Here is a 25,148-nt window from a genome sequence, read left to right on the forward strand (position 1 = left end):
CGTGGCTGTAGTTTTCTAGAATTTCACCATCTATGTGAACTAACAAGTTATTAGCCAGGTTCTCATCTTCCATCTTATTGCGTAATCTTGTCTTAGTGTTCTTCTTCTTCTCTGAGTCTTATTTTCCTTTCCCATGACTACCTATATTGAAATTTGCATAAGATCAGATCACCAGGCTATTATTTATCACTAGCAGGACTGATCACTGGGTGTATGGAAATGAACAAAATCAGGTTATTGCTTATCAAATTTAGAATTTGGGGGAAATTTTTTACCTGTGAAGTGTGCGTGCGCAGTGGCGGAGACAGGGGGGACCAACAGGGGCCCTGGCCCCCCTGACATTAGGAATTTGCTGCTAATTCACTGATGAACAGTGCGTAATTAGCAATTTTTTGATGCTTAAAGTCTATTTTTTCTATGCTTTGGCCCTTCCCAACCTATTTTGACTACAATCGGCCCCCCGATTCAAATTTCCTGGCTCCGCCACTGTGCGTGCGGCAAGGTGCTAAGTCATGGGGGCGCCAGCGACAGAATACAAAAGGAGAAGGGGCTGGCCTAGGTCATGCGCCAGATTTGGAGACTTGGCGTTGAAGGAGAACAACCGCAGGAATGGATGGCCGGCAGCACGCATGACACACTGGATCCCGGCGGATGATGGGCGGCAGGAGGGAGCTGGGCAGGGGCGAGGTGAGATCCCGGCGGGCGTCGCCACGGCGGTTGCTTCGAGAGATGGCGGGCGGCGCGCTCCGGCGGACCGTGTTCCCTGTCTACGGCGGTGGTCGTCGGCGGCGTGGCTACAACCTACATGAGTCTGGGTCTGAGAGGATGGGAAATTGGGGAAGGCGTGAGTGTGTGCCTGTGCGTGCAGTGTGCGTGAGACGAGTAGACGATGGCCGATCGGGATAGCCAGTGCGTGCGTGGGCTAGTGGATTGGGCTAAGACGACTAGTAGTAAAAACTTTTTTTGTCAAATTCCTGGGCGGGCCATGGTTCAGGTCTGCCCCTACAGAGCTCCGCCACTGGATAAGATGCTCAATAGGGCGTGAGGTTTAGTATCATGACAGTTTTCTTGTAGTAACGCCGGCGAATCTCATCAAGAACTCTTTGTGCTTTGAAATGGGAAGGCGCAACCATCATCTCTTTACTCTTTAATTAACCCAACTCCAATGAGCTAAGTGTATGTAGAAAGTGAGGAGACCATAGGTTGAACGTTATTGGTCTTAATTATTGTACAATGAGAGAGAAGCATTTTTTCTAATTTAAAGTGTATTGACAAGATAGAAGTACACTCTTTTATGAACAAATTTTAAATGCCAAATGTAACATATTAGTGAGAGAAGGGAGTATAGACGGCTGGTCCTATCTAATTCGTCCCCTTAAATGTATGTGATGCGTCCGTCCGTTAACAAATTCTTAAATTCATACAATGCCATTCAATGTAAATTAACTCCACGTACTACATCATAATTTCACACACAGCATAGGCTACTTTATCATAAATGCCATCCGACTACTATACAAAATTGTCATGCTTCTACTTTGTCATACATGTCATTGGACCTAGGAAAAATTGACAATGTTCTACATACCAACTTGGCGACTGGTAAAATCTTATGAAATAAGGGCCGTGGTTAGAGCTATGGAGAAAAGTTCACTAACGATTGCCCTTGCCCTTGCCCTTGCCATCTTCATCATGGAATTAGCGGGCGAAGACTCAATATGGATCCAGCCGACGCTGTCTGATCCATTAGTGGCTTCCTCCTCCTCCTCCTCTGTAGGGAGCAATACAGACCGCTCGACTCTGCTTCTTTGTGAAGGCGCGTGTCGTCCTTCTTTGCTGCTTCTTGAGGATGCAAGCACGGAGGGCCTCCTCATCCAAGTCAGCACGCGACTCCGCCTCCGCGGCCTCGCCCTTGAGAGCTGTCGCGACTTCCCGCGCCGTGTTCCTCGCACGGCGGGCACGCTGCCCTCTTGGCCAGTTGGGCCGTAAACCATGTTGGCGTTGACCTCCAACTCAGAGCCCGACGCCGCGGGGACAAGGTGCCACCAAAGGGGTTGTGCCGCCAGCCGATGGTTAGCACGTCCTGCGCCATTTACGCGGACGAAATGGATTCCCGCCGGATCGACTCGAAACACGGTTGGTCGCACTCCTCCCAGGAGCGGCAAAGAGCCATGCGAACGGACATCTCCTCCTTGTCCCCGCATGACATGAGGTCCAGTCGAAGGATTATGAGATCTCGGAGTCAGAATCCGCTGCCCACCATGCCGGAGAAGGCCGAAGATTGCCGGACAGGATCTTGGGGCGCATGCGGAGTGAAGTGATAGAGTTTGGTCCAAAATACAGGTGGTATGTAGATTTTTTTATTGAGGGGAGGATATTGTAGATATGTGTGTGTGTGCGCGCGCGAGAGTGGGTGTGTGTGCGCACGCGGTTCAGATGGCCAGCGTGGGCCGGATCTATACGTGGCCATGGGATACCCGCCTGGTCATCCCGGCCTGACCTGGCTCGAAAAAGTCTAATCCAGCCCGGTCTGACCTTGTCTATGGGCTGGGCCCGGGCCTAGATTTTGAGCCCGATTGACATTTTTGCAATTTAAGGAAAAGGCCCGGCCCAAAGCTTCAGGGATTTTTTGACTGATGGGATGGGCTTGGGCCTGAAAACCAGGCCCGGCGGTCGGGCCGGGTCAGGCCTGGTCCTAGGTTTTCTGCTTCGGGCTTTGTTAGGCCCCGTTATGGCCAGCTATAGCCTTGGGGAAGGCGGGTAGAAGGGCGGCTGGGTCGCTGTTTCGCGTTCGTGGAGCCCGGCTCCTACCCCCCGCACAGATCATCAATCAAAAAAAAGATGAAACTCATGGGCACTAGCACCCATGGTTTATTGATATAGGAGAAGCATCCCTTGTGAGAAACCAGAAATTCATCCCCGACGTGGCTCGAACCCTGGTTGCTGGAGACGCCACTGCGCTCCCTTGCCACTAGGCTACAGCCTAGTTCTCCGCACAGATCATCAATCAACCCGGAGCCTAGCGTCCGGTTCCTTCTCGACCATCTGAATCCGTTTGCCTGTCCATGGGGCTAGTGATTGGATCAAGTGTCGAGTAGTTTGGCTGCTTGCATTGGTTTAAGCCGCACTGCAGGTTTAATACCAGTGCAACTGTCATCTGAATTTTGTATGAACTCCGCGACCACTGATAGCGATCAGCACGACCAAGGGTGGTGCAGAAACAGAGATAGTTAGATGAGCCGTCTGAGCATCTACGTTATCCTTGCATAGTCCATACTGCTTTAATTTTTTGGCAGTTATAATGTTTTCTCAGGACATACAATCCTTCTTTTATGTAGGCTTATTATTGATTCACTACGTGAAGATCCCCTATATGGTCAACAACTGCCGCCGGTGTCTGATAGTATAAATGAAAATGCATGCCAGCTCTGCAAACAGGAAAAACTCACTTTTGAACCCCCACCAATGTATTGCTTCCCTTGTGGTGCTCGGATAAGGCGAAATGGACCATACTATGCTTATGATACTCGTGATACCCACCACTCTGTCTGCATTCCATGTTACAATAAGTCCCGTGCTCACACCATTGAGGCTGAAGGACAGATGTTTCCGAAGGCCCGATTTCAGAAAAAAAGAAATGATGAGGAAACTCAAGAATGTGTAAGTTCCGTATTTCTATTCTGATGGTTGTATAACTGTAGTTTTGATTATATTTGTTTTTTACTAAATCTCTCTGAATGATGCATTCCACAGTGGGTTAATTGTGAAAGATGTAATTGCTGGCAGCATCAGATATGTGCTCTGTTTAATGACATAAACTATGATGTAGAACAAGCATATACTTGCCTGTATTGCTATATTGAGGAAGTGAAGCGTGGGCTGCACGTGCCTTCACCACAGAGTGCTGTTCTTGGGGCAAGTGATCTGCCAAGAACTGCTCTTAGCGATCATATTGAAGAGCGGCTTTTTTAAACGGCTTAAGCTGGAGAGACAGGCTCGTGCAGTTCAGACAGGACGTAGTTTTGACGAGGTTAGTGAAACTAAGTGTTGGTGGAAGTGCACGTGTACTTCATTTGTTTATGTTTCTCCGCAATGCATGGCTCCTTAATGCACTCTGGTAGTATATTACCTTTTGTGACAAAACATATGCTACCTGATAGTGTTTTTTAAGTGCTTACACACTATGCAAATCCTTTTAAAAAATACCATGCAAATAATTGCAGCCTACTGTAATGATTGTCCTGTCCATGTTTTCGCTTACCGGATTTGAAAGGAGAAAAAACAGACCAAATGTGGGGCCTGTTTAATTTTTCTTTCAGACCCCATAGCAACTTTTTCCATCAACCAGGATGACCTAGCAGTTTATCTAGCTGTATACTCCCACCTGGTATGTAATGAGGAACCATTTTGGAGAATTAACTAATAGTATGAATTACCCATTTATTGTTCGGAAGGGGTGCTTCAACTATATATTAAAGGCTTATAGAAAAAAAACAGATTGTATTGTATTTATAGTTTGCAATACAGGCATATAGTGCAATTTTTTTCATCTGATTATTTACGACCCAATAAAAAAACACAATAACAGCAAATGGACTACAAAAAAGATGGATGGCTTGAACAATCAACCAATGATCTTTTTGGCAGCTCAGAGACCTGAAGTCTGAAGTGTATATGAGCTTTGCTTACTTGTGTACTTGAAGTATGTTATATATCTTGATGCTTTATGCGCTTCTTTTTCTATGATGTCTTGTTGAGTTCTGATTATGTATTATTTGAGACAGGGACTTCCTGTAACTTGAATCACATCAGACACCATATATATTGGCATCATTGTGAACTAGTATTTTGATAGAAATGTTCCCTCCATAAGTCTAATTGTTCCATATTTGTTAGGTTGCTGGAGCAGATGGTCTTGTGGTCAGAGTTGTTTCATCAGTGGATAAGAAGGTTGGAGTTAAACCACGTTTTTTGGAAACTTTTCAAGAAGATAATTACCCGACGGAATTCCCTTACAAGTCCAAGGTAGGAACTTATGCCTAAAGTATAAATTATGCTGACAACAGAGAGAGATATCCATGATTCTATTCCGATGATTGTTGGCAGGCTGTTCTTTTGTTCCAGAAAATAGATGGTGTAGAAGTCTGCTTATTTGGAATGTATGTTCAAGAATTTGGTGCTGAATGCGCTTTCCCGAACCAACGTCGTGTTTACTTGTCATACCTGGATTCTGTGAAATACTTCAGACCTGGGATTAAAGCAGCCACTAGAGAGGCCTTGCGTGCATTCGTCTACCATGAAATTCTGGTAACTTGCTGCATATGCTGAATTTTAATCACAGTTGTGAATATATTTTCTGTTGCTAGGCTAGTCAGAAAAAATTCCTGTATGAAACTACTAGACGTGATGTCTTCCTCTCTGAGCTAGCATTTTCCTGTAATCTTACACCAGTTCTCGATGTGTACAGATAGGATATCTTGAATACTGCAAGCAGCGTGGATTCACAAGCTGTTATATATGGGCTCGCCCACCTCTGGAAGGTGATAACATTTTTTATTGCAATCCTACGATTCAGACGACTCGAACATCTGACATACTCCGGGAGTGGTAAGGCCTTGGATTGACACACGTGTTTCTCTGCTTACATTTAGCTCCTGGTTGCATGATTTCAAATGTCTTACACACTCAGGTGCTTAGCCATGATTCGAAAAGCTACTAAGGAGGAGATTGTTGTTGAGCTTACAAATCTGTATGACCATTTCTTCATTACTACGGGAGAGTGCAAGGCTAAGGTTACTGCTTCTCGTTTGCCTTACTTCGATGGAGGTTACTGGCCAGGAGCTGCTGAAGATATGGTCAATCAACTGCATCAAGAAGAAGATGACCAAAAGTTTCAGAAGAAGGGTAATGCAAAGAAAATTATTAGAAAAAGAGCTCTTGAAGCTGCTTGCCACACTGATCTAAGTGGAAACGCTTCCAAGGATGATATGCTGATGCAAAAGGTAAGTTTATTCTGTGATTCTCTTGCACCTCTTGTAATACTGCATATCTCTCGGAACCCCCTCATTTTTGTGAAAATGTACTTGTTGTTTGTTTCAGTTCGGTGACATCTTTACCATGAATTCGATTTTGATGTATGCAGCTTGGGGAAACCATTTATCCAATGAAGGAGGATTTCATTATGGTCCATTTGCAGTATTCTTGTAGCCACTGTCGTAGCTTTATGTCGTCTGGAAAACGTTGGGCTTGTCATCAATGCAGAAGTTTTTACATCTGTGACAAGTAAGTCAATTTCTTGAACCATATGACGCCTGTGCTATAGAGCCCACGTGTACTTGATCTATATGTGATCACAATTGAAATCGAAAGCATCTGTATGTGCCAACAGGTTTTTGCATCATTGCTCTTTCTCAGGGCCAGGTGCCTTGAAAGAAACAGGTGCCCAGGCACTTGCATGACAAATTATATACTCCCTCCGTCCCGAATTAAGTAGCTTTGTCTACCACACAAACTGTTGTATCCTTGAACTGGGGTGACTCTTGGGGTCACCCCAGATGACCGCATATTCCTCCCCTGGAAAGGCAGGGGGCACTGATGTCCTCATGTCCACCCCAACCATGGCATCAGGCCTAGCTGGGGGCTGGCGACACCTTAATAGCCCAGCTGTATTGGTGAGATTTTTGTGATGAAATTAACCACATGTGCTGGAAAATTCTGTACGTACATAAGAAGTATTCTATCCTTGGGATGAGTTGTTTTGTACTACTCCCTCCATCTCAAGATAAAGTGTCTCAAGCTTAGGTACAACTTTGTAGTAGAGTTAGTATAAAGTTGAGACACTTACTTTGGGACGGAGGGAGTATGAAGTTACGTATACCGCTCGCCGTTTTAGAAAAACCTTTAGCTCTTGTAAAGTTATGTTTGTGAACATTCATATTTTCCTGTTGCATGCAGGTGCTACAGTGCAGAACAAGAGCTTGAAGAGAGGGAGAGGCATCCGAGCAATAGTAGAGAAACACATGAGCTCCATCCGGTAACTAACCAAGACTCTTCTGTCTTCAGGCAAAAATGAAAAGAGGAAATCAGTAGTAACATCTTCTAACTTGATGTTTTTCATTTAGGTTGACATTGTGGGTGTGCCTGAAGAGACAAAGGATGGAGACGGTATCATAGAAAGCAAGTTTTTCGACACCAGGCAGGCGTTTCTCAGTCTTTGTCAAGAGAACCATTACCAATTTGACACCCTTCGCCGTGCCAGGCATTCGTCGATGATGGTGCTGTACCACCTACATAATCCCACTCTCCAGCGTTTCAATAGGGCTGTGTAGTTACTCCAGTCTGTAGGGGGTGTATATATATTTGCATATGTATGCCAGGACCAGCCCTGACGTTCCACTTATGAAGCAGGCCGAGAAACGGTAGTGACTGTTTTACCGAACTCATCTATCTTTGCTCCGTGGAGAAAGCTGTGACTGTTATACCGAATCTCAACTGAACAAGAGGCGATTGAGGCGTGTATTAATGTTGCTGGATATGAGTTTGATGTTTCATGCCAACATGCATTACTTAGTGCTGCTACTTATGGCTTAGCTTTCTGCAGTCATTTTCCACCTGGACACTTTCAAGAAATGTGTAAAATGTTGCGAGATCTAAATGCCTGTTTGTGCCCTGAGTTTGGAATGCCACTTACCATTCAACAGTACAAGCTGCTTACTGCTACCATGCTCGTTGACAGTCTGATTAAGAGTAGGCCGAGAAACGGTAGTGACTGTTTTACCGAATTCATCGATCTTTGCTCCACGGAGAAAGCTGTGGCTGGTGACTGTTATACCAAATCTCGACTGAACAAGATAGAAGAGGAGATTTTTTTAGAAGAGGAGATTTAGGGGTATCTGGAACTTGTTTCTTTGTTTTGGCGAAAGGGTCTAGATCTATTATAAAGGTTCATCAGAAGTACAAAAGATTCCAAACATAATTAAAACTATACCGAGGTCCTTGGACCACCGGACGACCACTACCGTCACCAGAACGAGGTGTTGAAGTACCATTGTCACTGCTTCTCTATCAAAGTCGGTTGGCTTGACCTCATCAATGACAGTCGAAAAGTCTTTGTGCACGTGCCTCTAAGGACCAACGACCTAGAGCCACTGTTGGAGCTACATTGTGGCCGAATAGGCCATGGCCCGCCCAGACTTTTAGCAAAATTACAAAACTATACTACATAGGATCAGCAGCCTAGACTTGGGGTCACTTTCGATCTGGCCCGCCCAACTTTGTATTTGTAGCTCCGCCACTGCCTAGAGTTGCAGCCGGCACGACTGAACTCTTGAATTAATACGAAGCGTCTGACATGCAAACACAGGCCGAGAAACCTAACCTCGCCGCCCGAAAGAGATGGAAGGAATCTATGTCGAGCTCCATTGAACCCATTTTTTATGGATGAACTCGAGGAGGATCAAAACCCGAAAGTCCAACTCAAAGGTGAGACAACGCCATCCACCTGGACGCTATCCATGCTAAAATTATAACACAACCTAAACTACTAGCCGGAGCCAATGCAATAGGATTCCCCTCCCCATCACCAGCCGCTATAGCGGTAGGCAGAGGGAGGACAATCCATGGGTTGGTTAGTGGAGCCGAAAGAGATTATATCTGTAGCCGTCGCCGTCACTTACATCTTTTGAACCCCATATTTTTTCTCATGTGCAACATACAATCTTTACCAAGAGTATTAAAGTTTTGACCTTTCTATAATTGCATTGAAGAGCACAAATTTGTGATTCAGTTTTGCGCATAAACTATGTATGGCACTTCCCCAGAAAAAAAAACTATGTATGGCACTTTTCGGGAAAAAAGAAAGAAAATAAACTATGTATGGCACTAAGCCATGTGCATGTTGCTGATAAGAAAACTATGGCACTGATAATTCAGATTGATAAACCATTACAATGGCTTCCAAAAACGGCAGATGACATGAACTACAAATTCCATTGTAAACAAAAGGTGTGATATTACTTGAGAGACGTTGCGGTAGGGCAAGCTCTCCCCTCTAGGCTTTGCTGGTGAGTCCATGAATTCGCCTTCCCTCTACCTACCGCTCTGATGGCCGATGGCGTGGAGGGGATCCCGGTGCCTTCGCTCCGACTAGTAGTTTAGGTTAGAGTTTTCAGTCCTCGCAAGTGCAGCGCTCAGGCGGACGACGACGCTTTTTCTTCGAGTTTGTCTTCAGAGTTTCGATCCGCCTTGAGTTTGTCCATTCAGACATATTCGGCGAAGCTCTGGTGTAGATTCTCACCATCTCCTTGGAACAACGAGGTTATGGTTTCTCAGCGTGTGTGCGTGACAACGAGGTTTGGTGCCAATTTCTTCATATCTATTCAGGTTGAACGACGACGGCTGCGGCTTCAGGGTGCTGATCCTTAGGGGCCATGCACGAAAACTTCTCAACTATCATCGTTAAGGTCAAGCCGGCTCCAGCAGGGAAGCGACGATAACAGCATGTCGACGGTTCATTCTGACGAACGACTGTAGTGGTTGTTCGCTGGTTTGGAGACCTCGAAGTAATTATTATTATGCTTGAGGTGATTTGTACTCTGATGAACTTTTCTAATAGATCTGATTTTATTTTATTTTTTGAAAAGAATCTAAGAGAGGCTGCCCATGGGACTGTAGGGTGGGACCCACGGACAGCCTCAGAAAGAGTCGACTAGATGACGTCGCAGGACTGCCCAGAGCACTAGCCACTCGCACCTTGTCTTCTTCCTCGGCGGGAGGGCGAGAGGGAGAGGGGCTGACGTTACCCCCCGCACAGATCATCAATCAAACCGGAGCGAGCTCGCGTCAATTCCACCGCCAGGGCGCGCATTAATCAGATTGGAGTCGCGGCCTGAGCCGCTCCGCCCGCGACCACCCCTCGGATCGACCCGGCGGCCGGAGGAGGCGCGCGCGCGCGGGCTGCGGAGCGGGGCCCGGGGGCGACTACCCCACTGCATCGGCGATGCCGCAGCGGGGCGGCGCGGCGCCCGCCGCCCCCGCCCCCGAGGAGGACGCGCTGTGAGTCCCTGCCCTAACCCCTAGGTCGGTCCAGTAGACGCTCCGTCTGTGCGCGCGCCTGCGGCGATCTCTGATCTCAATTCCGCGGGAATGGCGGTGGAATTTCGGGCCCGTCTCGTCCCATGTCAGGCTCCGTGGTGTGGTCCGCAGTTCACTCGCGGCAGGGTTTTGATTCCGCGGTGTTGGTGCCGCATGCCCCAGCCATGGGTTGAAATTTTCCGCGCTAGTGCGTTGAATGCGAGAGCAGAGGTGGGGCGGGGAGCGGCGCAGCGTTGGCTAACGTTTTGGCCTTCTGTATTTGTGTCCTGTCTGTGGTCCGGAGTTTTGTTGAAGGTGTGTGAGGTTTGCAGCAATAATGTGAAAAAAACAAGGCGCGGGGCTAGTTTTCTGAATCTGCATTTCATCCCCCATGTTACTGTTTGGTGCTTGTGCGTAGGTTTCCTTCTTGATGGTCTGAATCCCTTTGCCTGTCCATGGGGCTGGCGATTGGATTGAGTGTTTCTTCAATTGGCTGCTCGGATTAGCTTAAGTTGCAATGCAGGATTAATCTCAGTGCAATTGTTAACTGAATTTTGTATGAACTCCATGATAGCTAGCAGCACGACCAAGGGTGATGCAGAAATAGAGTTAGTTAGCAGAAACAGAGATAGTTAGCTGAGCTGTCTCGGCATTTACGTTATCCTTGTATAGTTCTTATTGCTTTAGTTTTTGGCAATCATACTGTTTCTTCTGTTTGCGTAATCTTTTTTTCTATGTAGGTTTATCGATTTACTACATGAAGCTCCCCTGTCTGGCCATCGAGAGCCTAGGAGCATAGTCAGTGGCACCTTGTACTGTATATTGTTGGTAAGGACAAGTTTCTTAGTACCAATCTCATTTATTGTTATCATGCATAAAGAAGATTGCCTTGGGTATAAGTTTGTTTTGTAAATTATCCAAACCAACTACAAAATTATGTATTTTATCATCCCATGGGACTGTCATTAGTCAGCAAAACGTTGTTTCACTTTCTGTATCCACTTTTATGATAGCTGTTCTTTCTTATTCTCTAGGTAGGTTATGCTGCTGTGTCTGTGTCAGCTCCATGGATATTTCTTCGTGTACCAGGCATGATCCCTCCATTGCTATGCAGCTCCAATGTTATCCTTCTGCTTCTTACAGGTTTTCTATCAGATTGACTGGCTCATTTTTTTTTGTTTGTTTCAAGTTATGTCTCTTGACGTGATGTATTTACTTAATGTTCATGCGGAATTCAACGCAGGCATTTTTCAACAATATTGGGTTCACCAGGTCAGGAAAGTGAGGTTGCAGGTACGGCCGATCAAAAAGATACTATACTTTAGTGTGTTTTGTTTCTTCATATTTCATGTAATAGTGGTGATATGTTTGTTGGGGTAATCAATTTGATCGACACTTCGTAAGTTTCATGAATATATGCTTCCCAGTGAAAAGTCTTTTCTATTATTCTCCTCAATAGGTTTCAGTGTTATGTTTGAATATAAATATGATCAGCTTTTATGTCCCCTTATCATTCTGTTACCTTCTGTGCTATAGTTGCATTTTGTTACCTTTCTTTTTATTGTACTTTAACATGCCGTGTCTCTTTTGACATGCAGGGCTATTATGATTTTAGCCAAAAACTGAAGCACATTGCTCGACTTCCATTTGCCACTATTGCTTATGGTGAGCAGTACCAAACAAATTTGTGCGATGCTCTAAACCAGAATTTATCATTATTTTATAAATTATAACTAGCATTATAGTGAGCTGCTGCTTCATTTATGTGCTCACATTTCACCTTGGTTCCATCTCTTGAGAGTGTGTATAGCTTTTGGTTCTAACTTTTATCTTCTTAGGGCTGATTTAATAATCTATTAACACAATGAATTAAGGTCTAGGTGATTCATGCATTCTAATGTTTCGCAGTGAAACTGACTCATTGTTATTGTGTATTGCTTCTGCAGGCACTGCTTTAATGCTCTTAATCATAGTCTGGCAACCTTTTGTACATATACTATCAATTTCATTGTTACTAAGGTACACCTTTGCCACTGTATTTAGCCTCTGTAAATTTGTGAGATCTCTCTTGAATCATAATTGTTTACTGGAAGTTGAGGATACCTAAGCTTACCTGGGATGATTTTCTGCAACTTGGCAAGAAAAGCATTATGCCATTTAACTTAATCTATACATTGTACTACAAAGCAAAATACATGGGCATGTTCTCAAGCAAAATGGCAAGAGAAGGCAATGCATGGGCGTATATGGCATGTTTCTGTTGTTTCATTCTAAAGTTTCAGTTGGTTACTTATGTTGTTGTGTTTAAACCCGTATTCTAGTATTCTGTTCTGTTGACATAGGTTCAGCTGTCAGTTGGCCCAAAAATTAGAGTTCCTGGGCTGAAGTTTAACATGTTTATCGCTTCGCGGAGCCTGTTTCTAACTTTTATAGTATAGTATGCCAAGCTAAACTGATCTTACAATTCCAGTTGCCATAATGCAGGATTACTATCGTGGTTGAAGCAACATGTGCTGGATGCTTTATGAGCTTATACATATGTGAGTTAAATTGTTGTTTGTTACTCCCTCCGTTAACAAATATAAGATGTTCTAACTTTTTCTGAATCGGATGCATATAGACACGTCTTAGTGTTTTTATTCACTCATTTCAGTCCGTATATAATCCATATTGAATTATCCAAAACATCTTATATTTGTGAATGGAGGGAGTACCTTTTAGATAGCTAGAATCATGTCAATTTGTTCTGTAAGTTTGTTACCATGGCACACATCTTCAAATTTCTGTGAAATCTTCATTTTTACAACCACGATTAGCTTTATTTCTTTCGGAATTATACTAAACAAGCAATGCTGCCATTCCTTGAATGGTATTCCACATGTTTCTCATGATATTCTTTCAGTTTCATCCACCTAATGAAATACATGTGCCTTGTGTTTTTTCCCCTTATAAATGCATGTTTGCTCCCATTAGATGGTCTTAAGATGCAATGTCTGATTGGTTCCTTTTACAGGGTATATCCATAAGTACAACTCTTTGGATGGGCGGCCTGATATCTTGCAGTCATTATATTCTGCACTTCAACCATCTACTACGACTTTGGAAGATCGAAGGTACTTAAGTAACACTCAGTATCAGCAGCCAGCTGATTGAAATGATATTTATTACTGCACATACAACATCTGTCTTCTTCACACAGTCTGCACCACGGCAGACTTGGGGGGGGGGGGGTGTTTCCTGTGTCGGATAGGATTCTTGAACTCATATCTAAAGAAAAAAAATCAAACATATCTACTGAACTTCATGTCTAGCAGCAAGTGACTTCAAAGAGTTAAAACTATGTTATATAGATCACTGAACATGGTACTGCTAGTAGAGCTAGCTAGGCGCACTGATGCATTTATTTTCGACCAGATATTATGATGGCCGTCTCTCTGACCAGCAGATGGCATTACTTCAATACCAAAGGGAGAATATTCATTACCTGAGTGAGGAGGTACGTAGAAAAATGAAAACAGCTGTGATGCTGAATAGTCAAGACCCATTTCACTAAATCTATTCTCTTTTGTATACTTAGATCCTTTTAACAATTTTAGAGAAGGTAACATGTAGCGTAACTATGAGCATTTTAAAATCTTATTGCCTTAAATTGCAATAGTTTCATTTAAATCTTTGTGCAACATAAGCAGCTGAACTTTTAGTCATACTATTTCCTGAAAGGAGGAATGAGCTGAACCTTTCTAATTCTCCGCTGCCTTCCTCAGTCAGATCATACTCGGCACAGAAGGATTAGATTACATTTCTGGTCAAATTAGCATGGATTATAATACTAAGTTAGTTGCACATTGAGAACTTTGCTTGTTGACCAACGTTTCCTTTTTCTTTTCTTGAAAGGTGCTGCGCTTGCAAGAATGTTTGAGCAAATACCAGAGAACTGATGTTGGGAACACTCCTCAGGTCTGCACGACACTGACTACTTATTCTGCATTAGTTTTCTTTAACTGGCACTTGCATAGACTCAAAATTGGAGAAGAAACTCAGCTGTTATATGAACTATATGAAAGTGATGGATTGCCTGAAGTTATTCCCTTCTCTAATTCTGCAGGTTGATCTTGTCCATCTTTTAGCATCTCGTGACCAAGAACTTCGAGCACTCTCCGCCGAGGTAATAATCTGTACTATCTTAAGCAACGCGACCATTTTTCATGAGCTCGCAAGGCATGTGCCCAAGGTCAAATCACCTGTGTCGGGCCACTTAAAGGAAATGCTTACATGAACTTATTACATAGAGTATATATCTTCTGTGCAAACTAGTTGCTGGCACTGCCATGTGTTTGTTGACTGTTTGTGTTAATTGTCTAGTCTTTTAATTTGAAAATCATACTATAATTTAGAAAAGCTGTCAATATTGATATGAGAACCATTTACTTGAGCCATTCATCTTTAATTCCATTAGTGAATCTTCCATCATGAAGTATCCCATACTAATTAAATGTTCAGATGAATCAAGTGCACTCAGAGCTTCAGCTTGCTCGTGGCCTGATTGATGAAAAGGACTCGGAGATCCAGCGTATTCGTTTGAGCAACAGTCAGGTATGTTTTAGCAAATACTAGCATTCTTCCATGGCGTGACGATCAAGTCAATGTTTCCCACGCCTGCTTGCAAAGCATTCTTACTTGATTATGAACATGCTGGGTGCAGTACGTTGAAGAAAATGATAGACTCAGAGCTATTCTTGGAGAATGGAGTTCTCGAGCAGCAAAGGTACTCTGGATAATTAAAGTTGTTATTGTTTGACCTGTAGCATTCTCATACTCTCCCCCGTCTTAACATTTTGGATGCGCTCAACAGCTTGAACGGGCACTGGAGGCAGAGCGACTGTCAAACATTGAACTGCGGAAGAACATTGCAAAATTCCGAGGGCAATTGCATAAGGAGCAACACGCCTGATTCCCCTGTTCTAGGAATAGAATAGATTCATCTGGTGGTGTGTAATAGCTGGTTAGCAACTCTTCACCTGCAGACGGTTTCGCCCAGGACAACTGACCAGAGATCTTAGAACTCCAAACCCCTGCTGTTGGCAGTTCAGGAGCATCAGTGGTTTCACTAAAATTGTAACGTAGTACAAGATCAGCATGCTGCCTGATATGCATCAGAAAGAAGGAATATGCATAGGTGGCAGCTCTTGTGAATGCACAGTTTGATGTATAAATCTGAAAAGAGTTGGTTAATGCTTTAATGGAGTATTGGGTATTTAGAATAGGCTTGGTTGGATCTTCAGCTTTTCCATTTGATGCTTATGCGATGACATCTCGGCAGGTAAAGAGCAGTGTTAAAAAAAACAGACCAGACCGCCGGTCGGACCAGAAAAAACCGGAACCGGCAGGCTCATCGGTTTTTTAAGCTGTGAGGATCGTTCTGCAATCAGACTGGTGAAAACTCGAATGCCCAAAACCCGGGTGATAAACCTAACCGATAAAATGATTGAGCAAAAAAGAAAATATATTCGCTAGTGTTAGGATTGAAAACTGGAACCGGCAGGCTCATCGGTTTTTTAAGCTATGAGGGCCGTTCTGCAATCAGATTGGTGAAAACTGGTCGAACTGCCCCTTTTTTGGGGGGAAAACCGGGTGATAAACCTAACCAGTAAAATGATTGAGAAAAAAGGAATGTATATTCGCTAGTGTTAGATTCGAACCTGCACCCTCCTGCAACGAGCAGGAGCGGCTATACTCACGATTTGTTGCTTACACATGAAAGAAAACTACTTGAACTTTTTTTTCTGTTAGAAAGTTGTACCTACCGAACCAACATCGAACCGAATGAACTGGCGGTCCGACCAATGAAAACCTGAACCGCGAGGCTCATCAGTCCGGTTACTATGGTAAAGAGTAGCATGTTATTTTCTGACAAATTATATATCGGTTGTATTAGTTGACGTAAATTTATATTTTTATTTATTTAATCAATCATGCATACAACACTTTGACCATATGTACATGAGTTCCCATGTGATACTATATTTTTTTAATTACGAAACTTGGAAAGACCCATTGCTCGAGGGGCAAAAATAATGTTGGGCTGTCAAAACATCATCCATACAAAAAACTAGGGGCACAATAGACTTTTCCCACCAAATATTTTCATTTTTGAAGTTGAGGCCAAACAGGATAAAAAAGCTGCAACTCCTGAGTGAAACTGCTCCAAAGTAAATTTGATTGAGTAGAGTTGATTTTGGTGGAGCGGAGCAGTCCCAAACAGGCCACAAATCCTCCATGAGGCTGAAGAGAGCTTCAGCAGGCGCCATAGCTCTTGCCCGAACACCACTGAGGATGAGGTCCATGAACGAATTGGTCTCGCAACTCGATGGAGTCTTGATATCTCTCATTCCACCTCTCCCCTTCCTCCGCCATGAACGGCTAGAAGAGGGTGAGCACGACAAAGCGGGTACCTCACCTCGATATCGCACCACTTGGGTTGCCTAATTGTCCCCTCTAGGGTTTGCTTTGTTGGGGAACGTAGCAGAAATTCAAAATTTTCCTACGTGTCACCAAGATCTATCTATGGAGAGACTAGCACCGAGGGGAAGGAGAGTGCATCTACATACCCTTGTAGATCGCTAAGCGGAAGCGTTCAAGTGAACGGGGTTGATGGAGTCGTACTCGTCGTGATTCAGATCACCGATGATCCTAGTGCCGAACGGACGGCACCTCCGCGTTCAACACGCGTACAGCTCGACGATGTCTCCCACGCCTTGATCCAGCAAGGAGAGAGGGAGAGGTTGAGGAAGACTCCATCCAGCAGCAGCACAACGGCGTGGTGGTGATGGAGGAGCGTGGCAATCCTGCAGGGCTTCGCCAAGCACCTACGGGAGAGGAGGAGGTATCACGGGAGGGAGGGAGGCGCCAAGGGCTCAGGTATGGATGCCCTCCCTCCCCTCCACTATATATAGGGGCAGGGGAGAGGGGGGAGGCGCAGCCTTGCCCCTTCCTCCAAGGAAGGGGTGCGGCTAAGAGGGGGGGAGGAGTCCATCCTCCCCAAGGCACCTCGGAGGTGCCTTCCCCTTTTAGGACTCTCCCCTTTTTCCTATATCTTGGCGCATGGGCCTCTAGGGGCTGGTGCCCTTGGCCCATGTAGGCCAAGGCGCACCCCCTACAGCCCATGTGGCCCCCCGGGGCAGGTGGCCCCACCCGGTGGGCCCCCGGGACCCTTCCGGTGGTCCCGGTATAATACCGATGACCCCGAAACTTGTCCCGATGGCCGAAACAGGACTTCCTATATATAAATCTTTACCTCCGGACCATTCCGGAACTCCTCGTGACGTCCGGGATCTCATTCGGGACTCCGAACAACATTCGGTAACCACATACAAACTTCCTTTATAACCCTAGCGTCATCGAACCTTAAGTGTGTAGACCCTATGGGTTCGGGAGACATGTAGTCATGACCGAGATGTTCTCCGGTCAATAACCAACAGCGGGATCTGGATACCCATGTTGGCTCCCACATGTTCCACGATGATCTCATCGGATGAACCACGATGTCAAGGACTCAATCAATCCCGTATACAATTCCCTTTGTCTAGCGGTATGGTACTTGCCCGAGATTCGATTGTCGGTATACCGATACCTTGTTCAATCTCGTTACCGGCAAGTCTCTTTACTCGTTCCGTAACACATCATCCCGTGATCAACCCCTTGGTCACATTGTGCACATTATGATGATGTCCTACCGAGTGGGCCCAGAGATACCTCTCCGTTTACACGGAGTGACAAAATCCCAATCTCGATTCGTGCCAACCCAACAGACACTTTCAGAGATACCCGTAGTGTACCTTTATAGCCACCCAGTTACGTTGTGACGTTTGGCACACCCAAAGCACTCCTACGGTATCCGGGAGTTGCACAATCTCATGGTCTAAGGAAATGATACTTGACATTAGAAAAGCTTTAGAATACGAACTACATGATCTTGTGCTAGGCTTAGGATTGGGTCTTGTCCATCACATCATTCTCCTAATGATGTGATCCCGTTATCAACGACATCCAATGTCCATGGTCAGGAAACCGTAACCATCTATTGATTAACGAGCTAGTCAACTAGAGGCTTACTAGGGACATGGTGTTGTCTATGTATCCACACATGTATCTGAGTTTCCTATCAATACAATTCTAGCATGGATAATAAACGATTATCATGAACAAGGAAATATAATAATAATCAATTTATTATTGCCTCTAGGGCATATTTCCAACAGTCTCCCACTTGCACTAGAGTCAATAATCTAGTTCACATCGATATGTGATTAACACTCAAGGTCACATCCCCATGTGACTAACACCCAAAGAGTTTACTAGAGTCAATAATCTAGTTCACATTTACCATGTGATTAACACTCGATGAGTTCTGGGTTTGATCATGTTATGCTTGTGAGAGAGGTTATAGTCAACGGGTCTGAACCTTTCAGATCCGTGTGTGCTTTACAAATCTCTATGTCATCTCCTAGATGCAGCCACCACGTTCTATTTGGAGCTATTCCAAATAATTGTTCTACTTGGAGCTATTCTAAATTGTTGCTCCATTATACGTATCCGGTATCTCTACTCAGAGCTATCCGGATAGGTGTTAAGCTTGCATCGACGTAACCCTTTACGACGAACTCTTTTACCACCTTCATAATTGAGAAAATTCCTTAGTCCACTAGTTACTAAGGATAACTTTGACCGCTGTCCTGTGATCCATTCTTGGATCACTCTTGTACCCCTTGACTGACTCATGGTAAAGCACACTTCAGGTGCGGTACACAGCATAGCATACTGTAGAGCCTATGTCTTAAGCATAGGGGACGACCTTCGTTCCTTTCTCTCTATTCTGCCATGGTCGAGCTTTAAGTCTTAACTTCATACCTTACAACTCAGGCAAGAACTCCTTCTTTGACTGATCCATCTTGAACACCTTCAAGATCATGTCAAGGCATGTGCTCATTTGAAAGTACTATTAAGCGTTTTGATCTATCCTTATAGATCTTGATGCTCAATGTTCAAGTAGCTTAATCCAGGTTTTCCATTGAAAACACTTTCCAAATAACCCTATATGCTTTCCAGAAATTCTACGTCATTTCTGATCATTAATATGTCAACAACATATACTCATCAGAAATTCTATAGTGCTCCCACTCACTTCTTTGGAAATACAAGTTTCTCATAAACTTTGTATACACCCAAAATCTTTGATCATCATCAAAGCATACATTCCAACTCCGAGATGCTCACTCCAGTCCTCAGAAGGATTGCTGGAGCTTTGCATACTTATTAGCATATTTCAGGATAGACAAAACCTTCCGGTTGTATCACATACAACCTTTCCTCAAGAATTGTCGAGGAACCAATGTTTTGACATCCTATCTGCAAGATTTCATAAATAATGCAGTAATTGCTAATATAATTCCAACAGACTCTTAGCATCGCTACGAGTGAGAAAGTCTCATCGTAGTCAACTCCTTGAACTTGTCGAAAAACATCTTAACGACAAGTCGAGCTTTCTCAATGGTGACACTTACCATCATTGTCCGTCTTCCTTTCAAAATCCATATGTACCTAACAGCCTTACGACCATCAAGTAGTTCTTCCAAAGTCTACACTTTGTTTTCATACATGGATCCTCTCTCGGGTTTTATGGCCTTGAGCCATTTATCGGAATCCGGGCCCACCATCGCTTCTCCATAGCTCGTAGGTTCATTGTTGTCTAGCAACATGACTTCCAAGACAGGATTACGTACCACTCTGAAGTAGTACGCATCCTTGTCATCCCACGAGGTTTGGTAGTGACTCGATCCGAAGTTTCATGATCACTATCATAAGCTTCCACTTCAGTTGGTGTACGTGCCACAGGAACAACTTCCTGTGCCCTGCTACACACTTGTTGAAGTGACGGTTCAATAACCTCATCAAGTCTCCACCATCCTCCCACTCAATTCTTTCGAGAGAAACTTTTCTTCGAGAAAGGACCCAATTCTAGAAACAATCCATATTGCTTTCGGATCTGAATTAGGAGGTATACCCAACTGTTATGGGTGTCTTATGAAGATGCATTTCATCCGCTTTGGGTTCGAGCTTATCAACCTGAAACTTTTTCATATAAGCGTCGCAGCCCCAAACTTTTAAGAAACGACAACTTAGGTTTCTCCAAACCATAGTTCATATGGTGTCGTCTCAACGAAATTATGTGGTGCCCTATTTAAAGTGAATGTGGTTGTCTCTAATGCCTAACCCATGAACGATAGTGGTAACTCGATAAGAGACATCATGGTATGCACCATATCCAATAGGGTGCAACTATGACGTTTGGACACACCATCACACTATGGTGTTCCAGGCTGTATCAGTTGTGAAACAATTTCCACAATGTCTTAATTCTGTGCCAAACTCGTGATTCAGATATTCATCTCTATGATCATATCATAGATCTTTTATCCTCTTGTCACGACGATCTTTCAACTTCACACTGAAATTACTTGAACCTTTCAATAATTCAGACTCGTGATTCATCAAGTAAATATACTCAACATCTACTCGAATCATCTGTGAAGTAAGAACATAACGATATTCACTGCATGCCTCAGCACTCATTGGACTGCACACATCAAAATGTGTTACTTCCAACAAGTTGCTATCTTGTTCCATCTTACTAAAAACGAGGCTTTTCAGTCATCTTGCCCATGTGGTATGATTTGCATGTCCCAAGTGATTCAAAATCAAGTGAGTCAAAACGGTCCATTTGCATGGAGTTTCTTCATGCATATACACCAATAGACATGGTTCGCATGTCTCAAACTTTTCAAAAACGAGTGAGCCCAAAGATCCATCAATATGGAGCTTCTTCATGCGTTTTATACCGATATGACTTACGTGGCAGTGCCACAAGTAGGTGGTACTATCATTACTATCTTTTGGCATGAACATGTGTATTACTACGATCGAGATTTAATAAACCATTCATTTTAGGTGTAAGACCATTGAAGGTATTATTCAAATAAACAGAGTAACCATTATTCTCCTTAAATGAATAACCGTATTGCGATAGACGTAATCCAATCATGTCTATGCTCAACGCAAACACCAAATAACAATTATTTAGGTTTAACACCAATCTCTTTGGTAGAGGGAGCGTGCGATGCTTGATCATATCAAGCTTGGAAAAACTTCCAACACATATCGTCTGCTCACCTTTAGCTAGTCTCCATTTATTCCGTAGCCTTTTGTTTTGAGTTACTAACACTTAGCAACCGAATCGGTATCTAATACCCTGGTGCTACTAGGAGTACTAGCAAAGTACACATTAACACAATGTATATCCAATATACTTCTATCGACCTTGCCAGCCTTCTTATCTACCAAGTATCTAGGGTAATTCTGCTCTAGTGGTTGTTCCCCTTATTACAGAAGCACTTAGTCTCGGGTTTGGGTTTTACCTTGGGTTTCTTCACTAGAGCAGCAGCTGATTTGCCGTTTCATGAAGTATCCCTTCTTGCCCTTGCCCTTCTTGAAACTAGTGGTTTCACCAACCATCAACAATTGATGCTCCTTCTTGATTTCTACTTTCGCGGTGTCAAACATCGCGAATACCTCAAGGATCATCATATCTATCCCTGATATGTTATAGTTCATCACGAAGCTCTAACAGCTTGGTGGCAATGACTTTGGAGAACCATCACTGTCTTATCTGGAAGATCAACTCCCACTCGATTCAAATGATTGTTGTACTCAGACAATCTGAGCACAAGCTCAACAATTGAGCTTTTCTCCTTAGTTTGCAGGTTAAGAAAGTCATCGGAGGTCTTATACCTCTTGACATGGGCACGAGCCTGAAATCCCAATTTCAGCCCTCAAAACATCTCATATGTTTCGCGATGTTTCAAAAACGTCTTTGGTGCCTCAACTCTAAACCGTTTAACTGAACTATCATGTAGTTATCAAAACGTGTATGTCAGATGTTCGCAACAACCACAGACAACGTTCGAGGTTCAGCACACTGAGCGGTGCATTAAGGACATAAGCCTTCTATGAAGCAATGAGGACAATCCTCAGTTTACGGACCTAGTCCGCATAATTGCTACTATCAACTTTCAACTAATTTTTCTCTAGGAACATATCTAAACAGTAGAACTATAGCGTGAGCTACGACATAATTTGCAAAAACCTTTTGACTATGTTCAGGATAATTAAGTTCATCTTATGAACTCCCACTCAGATAGACATCCCTCTAGTCATCTAAGTGATTACATGATCCGAGTCAAACTAGGCCGTGTCCGATCATCACGTGAGACGGACTAGTCATCATTGGTGAACATCTTCATGTTGATCGTATCTTCTATACGACTCATGCTCGACCTTTCGGTCTCCGTGTTCCGAGGCCATGTCTGTACATGCTAGGCTCGTCAAGTTAACCCTAAGTGTTTCGCGTGTGTAAATCTGTCTTACACCCGTTGTATGTGAACGTTAGAATCTAACACCCGATCATCACGTGGTGCTTCGAAACACGAACTGTCGCAACGGTGCACAGTTAGGGGAGAACACTTCTTGAAATTGTTGTAAGGGATCATCTTATTTACTACCGTCGTTCTAAGCAAATAAGATGTATAAACATGATAAACATCACATGCAATCAAACAGTGACATGATATGGCCATCATCACTTTGCTCCTTTTGATCTCCATCTTCGGGGCTCCATGATCATCATCGTCACCGGCATGACACCATGATCTCCATCATCATGATCTCCATCATCGTGTCTTCATGAAGTTGCCTCGCCAACTATTACTTCTACTACTATGGCTAACGGTTAGCAATAAAGTAAAGTAATTACATGACGTTTAAGTTGACACGTAGGTCACAAATAAATAAAGACAACTCCTATGGCTCCTGCCGGTTGTCTTACTCATCGACATGCAAGTCGTGATTCCTATTACAAGAACATGATCAATCTCATACATCACATATATCATTCATCACATCCTTTTTGGCCATATCACATCACATAGCATGCCCTGCAAAAACAAGTTAGACGTCCTCTAATTGTTGTTTGCATGTTTTACGTGGCTGCTATGGGTTTCTAGCAAGAACGTTTCTTACCTACGCATGAACCACAACGTGATATGCCAATTGCTATTTACCCTTCATAAGGACCCTTTTCATCGAATCCGATCCGACTAAAGTGGGAGAGACAGACACCCGCCAGCCACCTTATGCAACTAGTGCATGTTTGTCGGTGGAACCGGTCTCACGTAAGCGTACGTGTAAGGTTGGTCCGGGCCGCTTCATCCCACGATGCCGCCGAATCAAGATAAGACTAGTAACGGCAAGCATATTGAACAATATCGACACCCACAACTACTTTGTGTTCTACTCGTGCAAAGAATCTACGCAATAGACCTAGCTCATGATGCCACTGTTGGGGAACGTAGCAGAAATTCAAAATTTTCCTACGTGTCACCAAGATCTATCTATGGAGAGACTAGCACCGAGGGGAAGGAGAGTGCATCTACATACCCTTGTAGATCGCTAAGCGGAAGCGTTCAAGTGAACGGGGTTGATGGAGTCGTACTCGTCGTGATTCAGATCACCGATGATCCTAGTGCCGAACGGACGGCACCTCCGCGTTCAACACGCGTACAGCTCGACGATGTCTCCCACGCCTTGATCCAGCAAGGAGAGAGGGAGAGGTTGAGGAAGACTCCATCCAGCAGCAGCACAACGGCGTGGTGGTGATGGAGGAGCGTGGCAATCCTGCAGGGCTTCGCCAAGCACCTACGGGAGAGGAGGAGGTGTCACGGGAGGGAGGGAGGCGCCAAGGGCTCAGGTATGGATGCCCTCCCTCCCCTCCACTATATATAGGGGCAGGGGAGAGGGGGGAGGCGCAGCCTTGCCCCTTCCTCCAAGGAAGGGGTGCGGCTAAGAGGGGGGGAGGAGTCCATCCTCCCCAAGGCACCTCGGAGGTGCCTTCCCCTTTTAGGACTCTCCCCTTTTTCCTATATCTTGGCGCATGGGCCTCTAGGGGCTGGTGCCCTTGGCCCATGTAGGCCAAGGCGCACCCCCTACAGCCCATGTGGCCCCCCGGGGCAGGTGGCCCCACCCGGTGGGCCCCCGGGACCCTTCCGGTGGTCCCGGTACAATACCGATGACCCCGAAACTTGTCCCGATGGCCGAAACAGGACTTCCTATATATAAATCTTTACCTCCGGACCATTCCGGAACTCCTCGTGACGTCCGGGATCTCATCCGGGACTCCGAACAACATTCGGTAACCACATACAAACTTCCTTTATAACCCTAGCGTCATCGAACCTTAAGTGTGTAGACCCTACGGGTTCGGGAGACATGTAGTCATGACCGAGATGTTCTCCGGTCAATAACCAACAGCGGGATCTGGATACCCATGTTGGCTCCCACATGTTCCACGATGATCTCATCGGATGAACCATGATGTCAAGGACTCAATCAATCCCGTATACAATTCCCTTTGTCTAGCGGTATGGTACTTGCCCGAGATTCGATCGTCGGTATATCGATACCTTGTTCAATCTCGTTACCGGCAAGTCTCTTTACTCGTTCCGTAACACATCATCCCGTGATCAACCCCTTGGTCACATTGTGCACATTATGATGATGTCCTACCGAGTGGGCCCAGAGATACCTCTCCGTTTACACGGAGTGACAAAATCCCAATCTCGATTCGTGCCAACCCAACAGGCACTTTCAGAGATACTCGTAGTGTACCTTTATAGCCACCCAGTTACGTTGTGACGTTTGGCACACCCAAAGCACTCCTACGGTATCCGGGAGTTGCACAATCTCATGGTCTAAGGAAATGATACTTGACATTAGAAAAGCTTTAGCATACGAACTACATGATCTTGTGCTAGGCTTAGGATTGGGTCTTGTCCATCACATCATTCTCCTAATGATGTGATCCCGTTATCAACGACATCCAATGTCCATGGTCAGGAAACCGTAACCATCTATTGATTAACGAGCTAGTCAACTAGAGGCTTACTAGGGACATGGTGTTGTATATGTAT

The 25,148-nt window shown here is 44.5% G+C and overlaps 1 protein-coding gene and 1 pseudogene across 1 annotated transcript; both read left to right on the forward strand.

Moving 5' to 3' along the window:
- Positions 1-1,638: 1,638 nt before the first annotated feature.
- On the forward strand, positions 1,639-7,328 carry LOC123129721 (probable histone acetyltransferase HAC-like 1; annotated as a pseudogene).
- A 2,405-nt stretch (positions 7,329-9,733) lies between these two features.
- On the forward strand, positions 9,734-15,334 carry LOC123128612 (protein FIP1). The gene is made up of 14 exons (XM_044548661.1): positions 9,734-10,053; positions 10,812-10,899; positions 11,106-11,214; positions 11,315-11,364; positions 11,670-11,736; positions 12,018-12,090; positions 12,556-12,611; positions 13,085-13,184; positions 13,486-13,567; positions 13,966-14,028; positions 14,177-14,236; positions 14,572-14,664; positions 14,774-14,836; positions 14,924-15,334. The coding sequence occupies exons 1-14, from the start codon at positions 9,998-10,000 to the stop codon at positions 15,020-15,022; spliced, it is 1,059 nt and encodes a 352-aa protein (XP_044404596.1). The 5' UTR covers positions 9,734-9,997; the 3' UTR covers positions 15,023-15,334.
- The last annotated feature ends 9,814 nt before the right edge of the window (positions 15,335-25,148 follow it).

This window comes from Triticum aestivum, chromosome 6A (genome assembly GCF_018294505.1).
Source record: "Triticum aestivum cultivar Chinese Spring chromosome 6A, IWGSC CS RefSeq v2.1, whole genome shotgun sequence".
Classification (NCBI taxonomy): Eukaryota; Viridiplantae; Streptophyta; class Magnoliopsida; order Poales; family Poaceae; genus Triticum; species Triticum aestivum.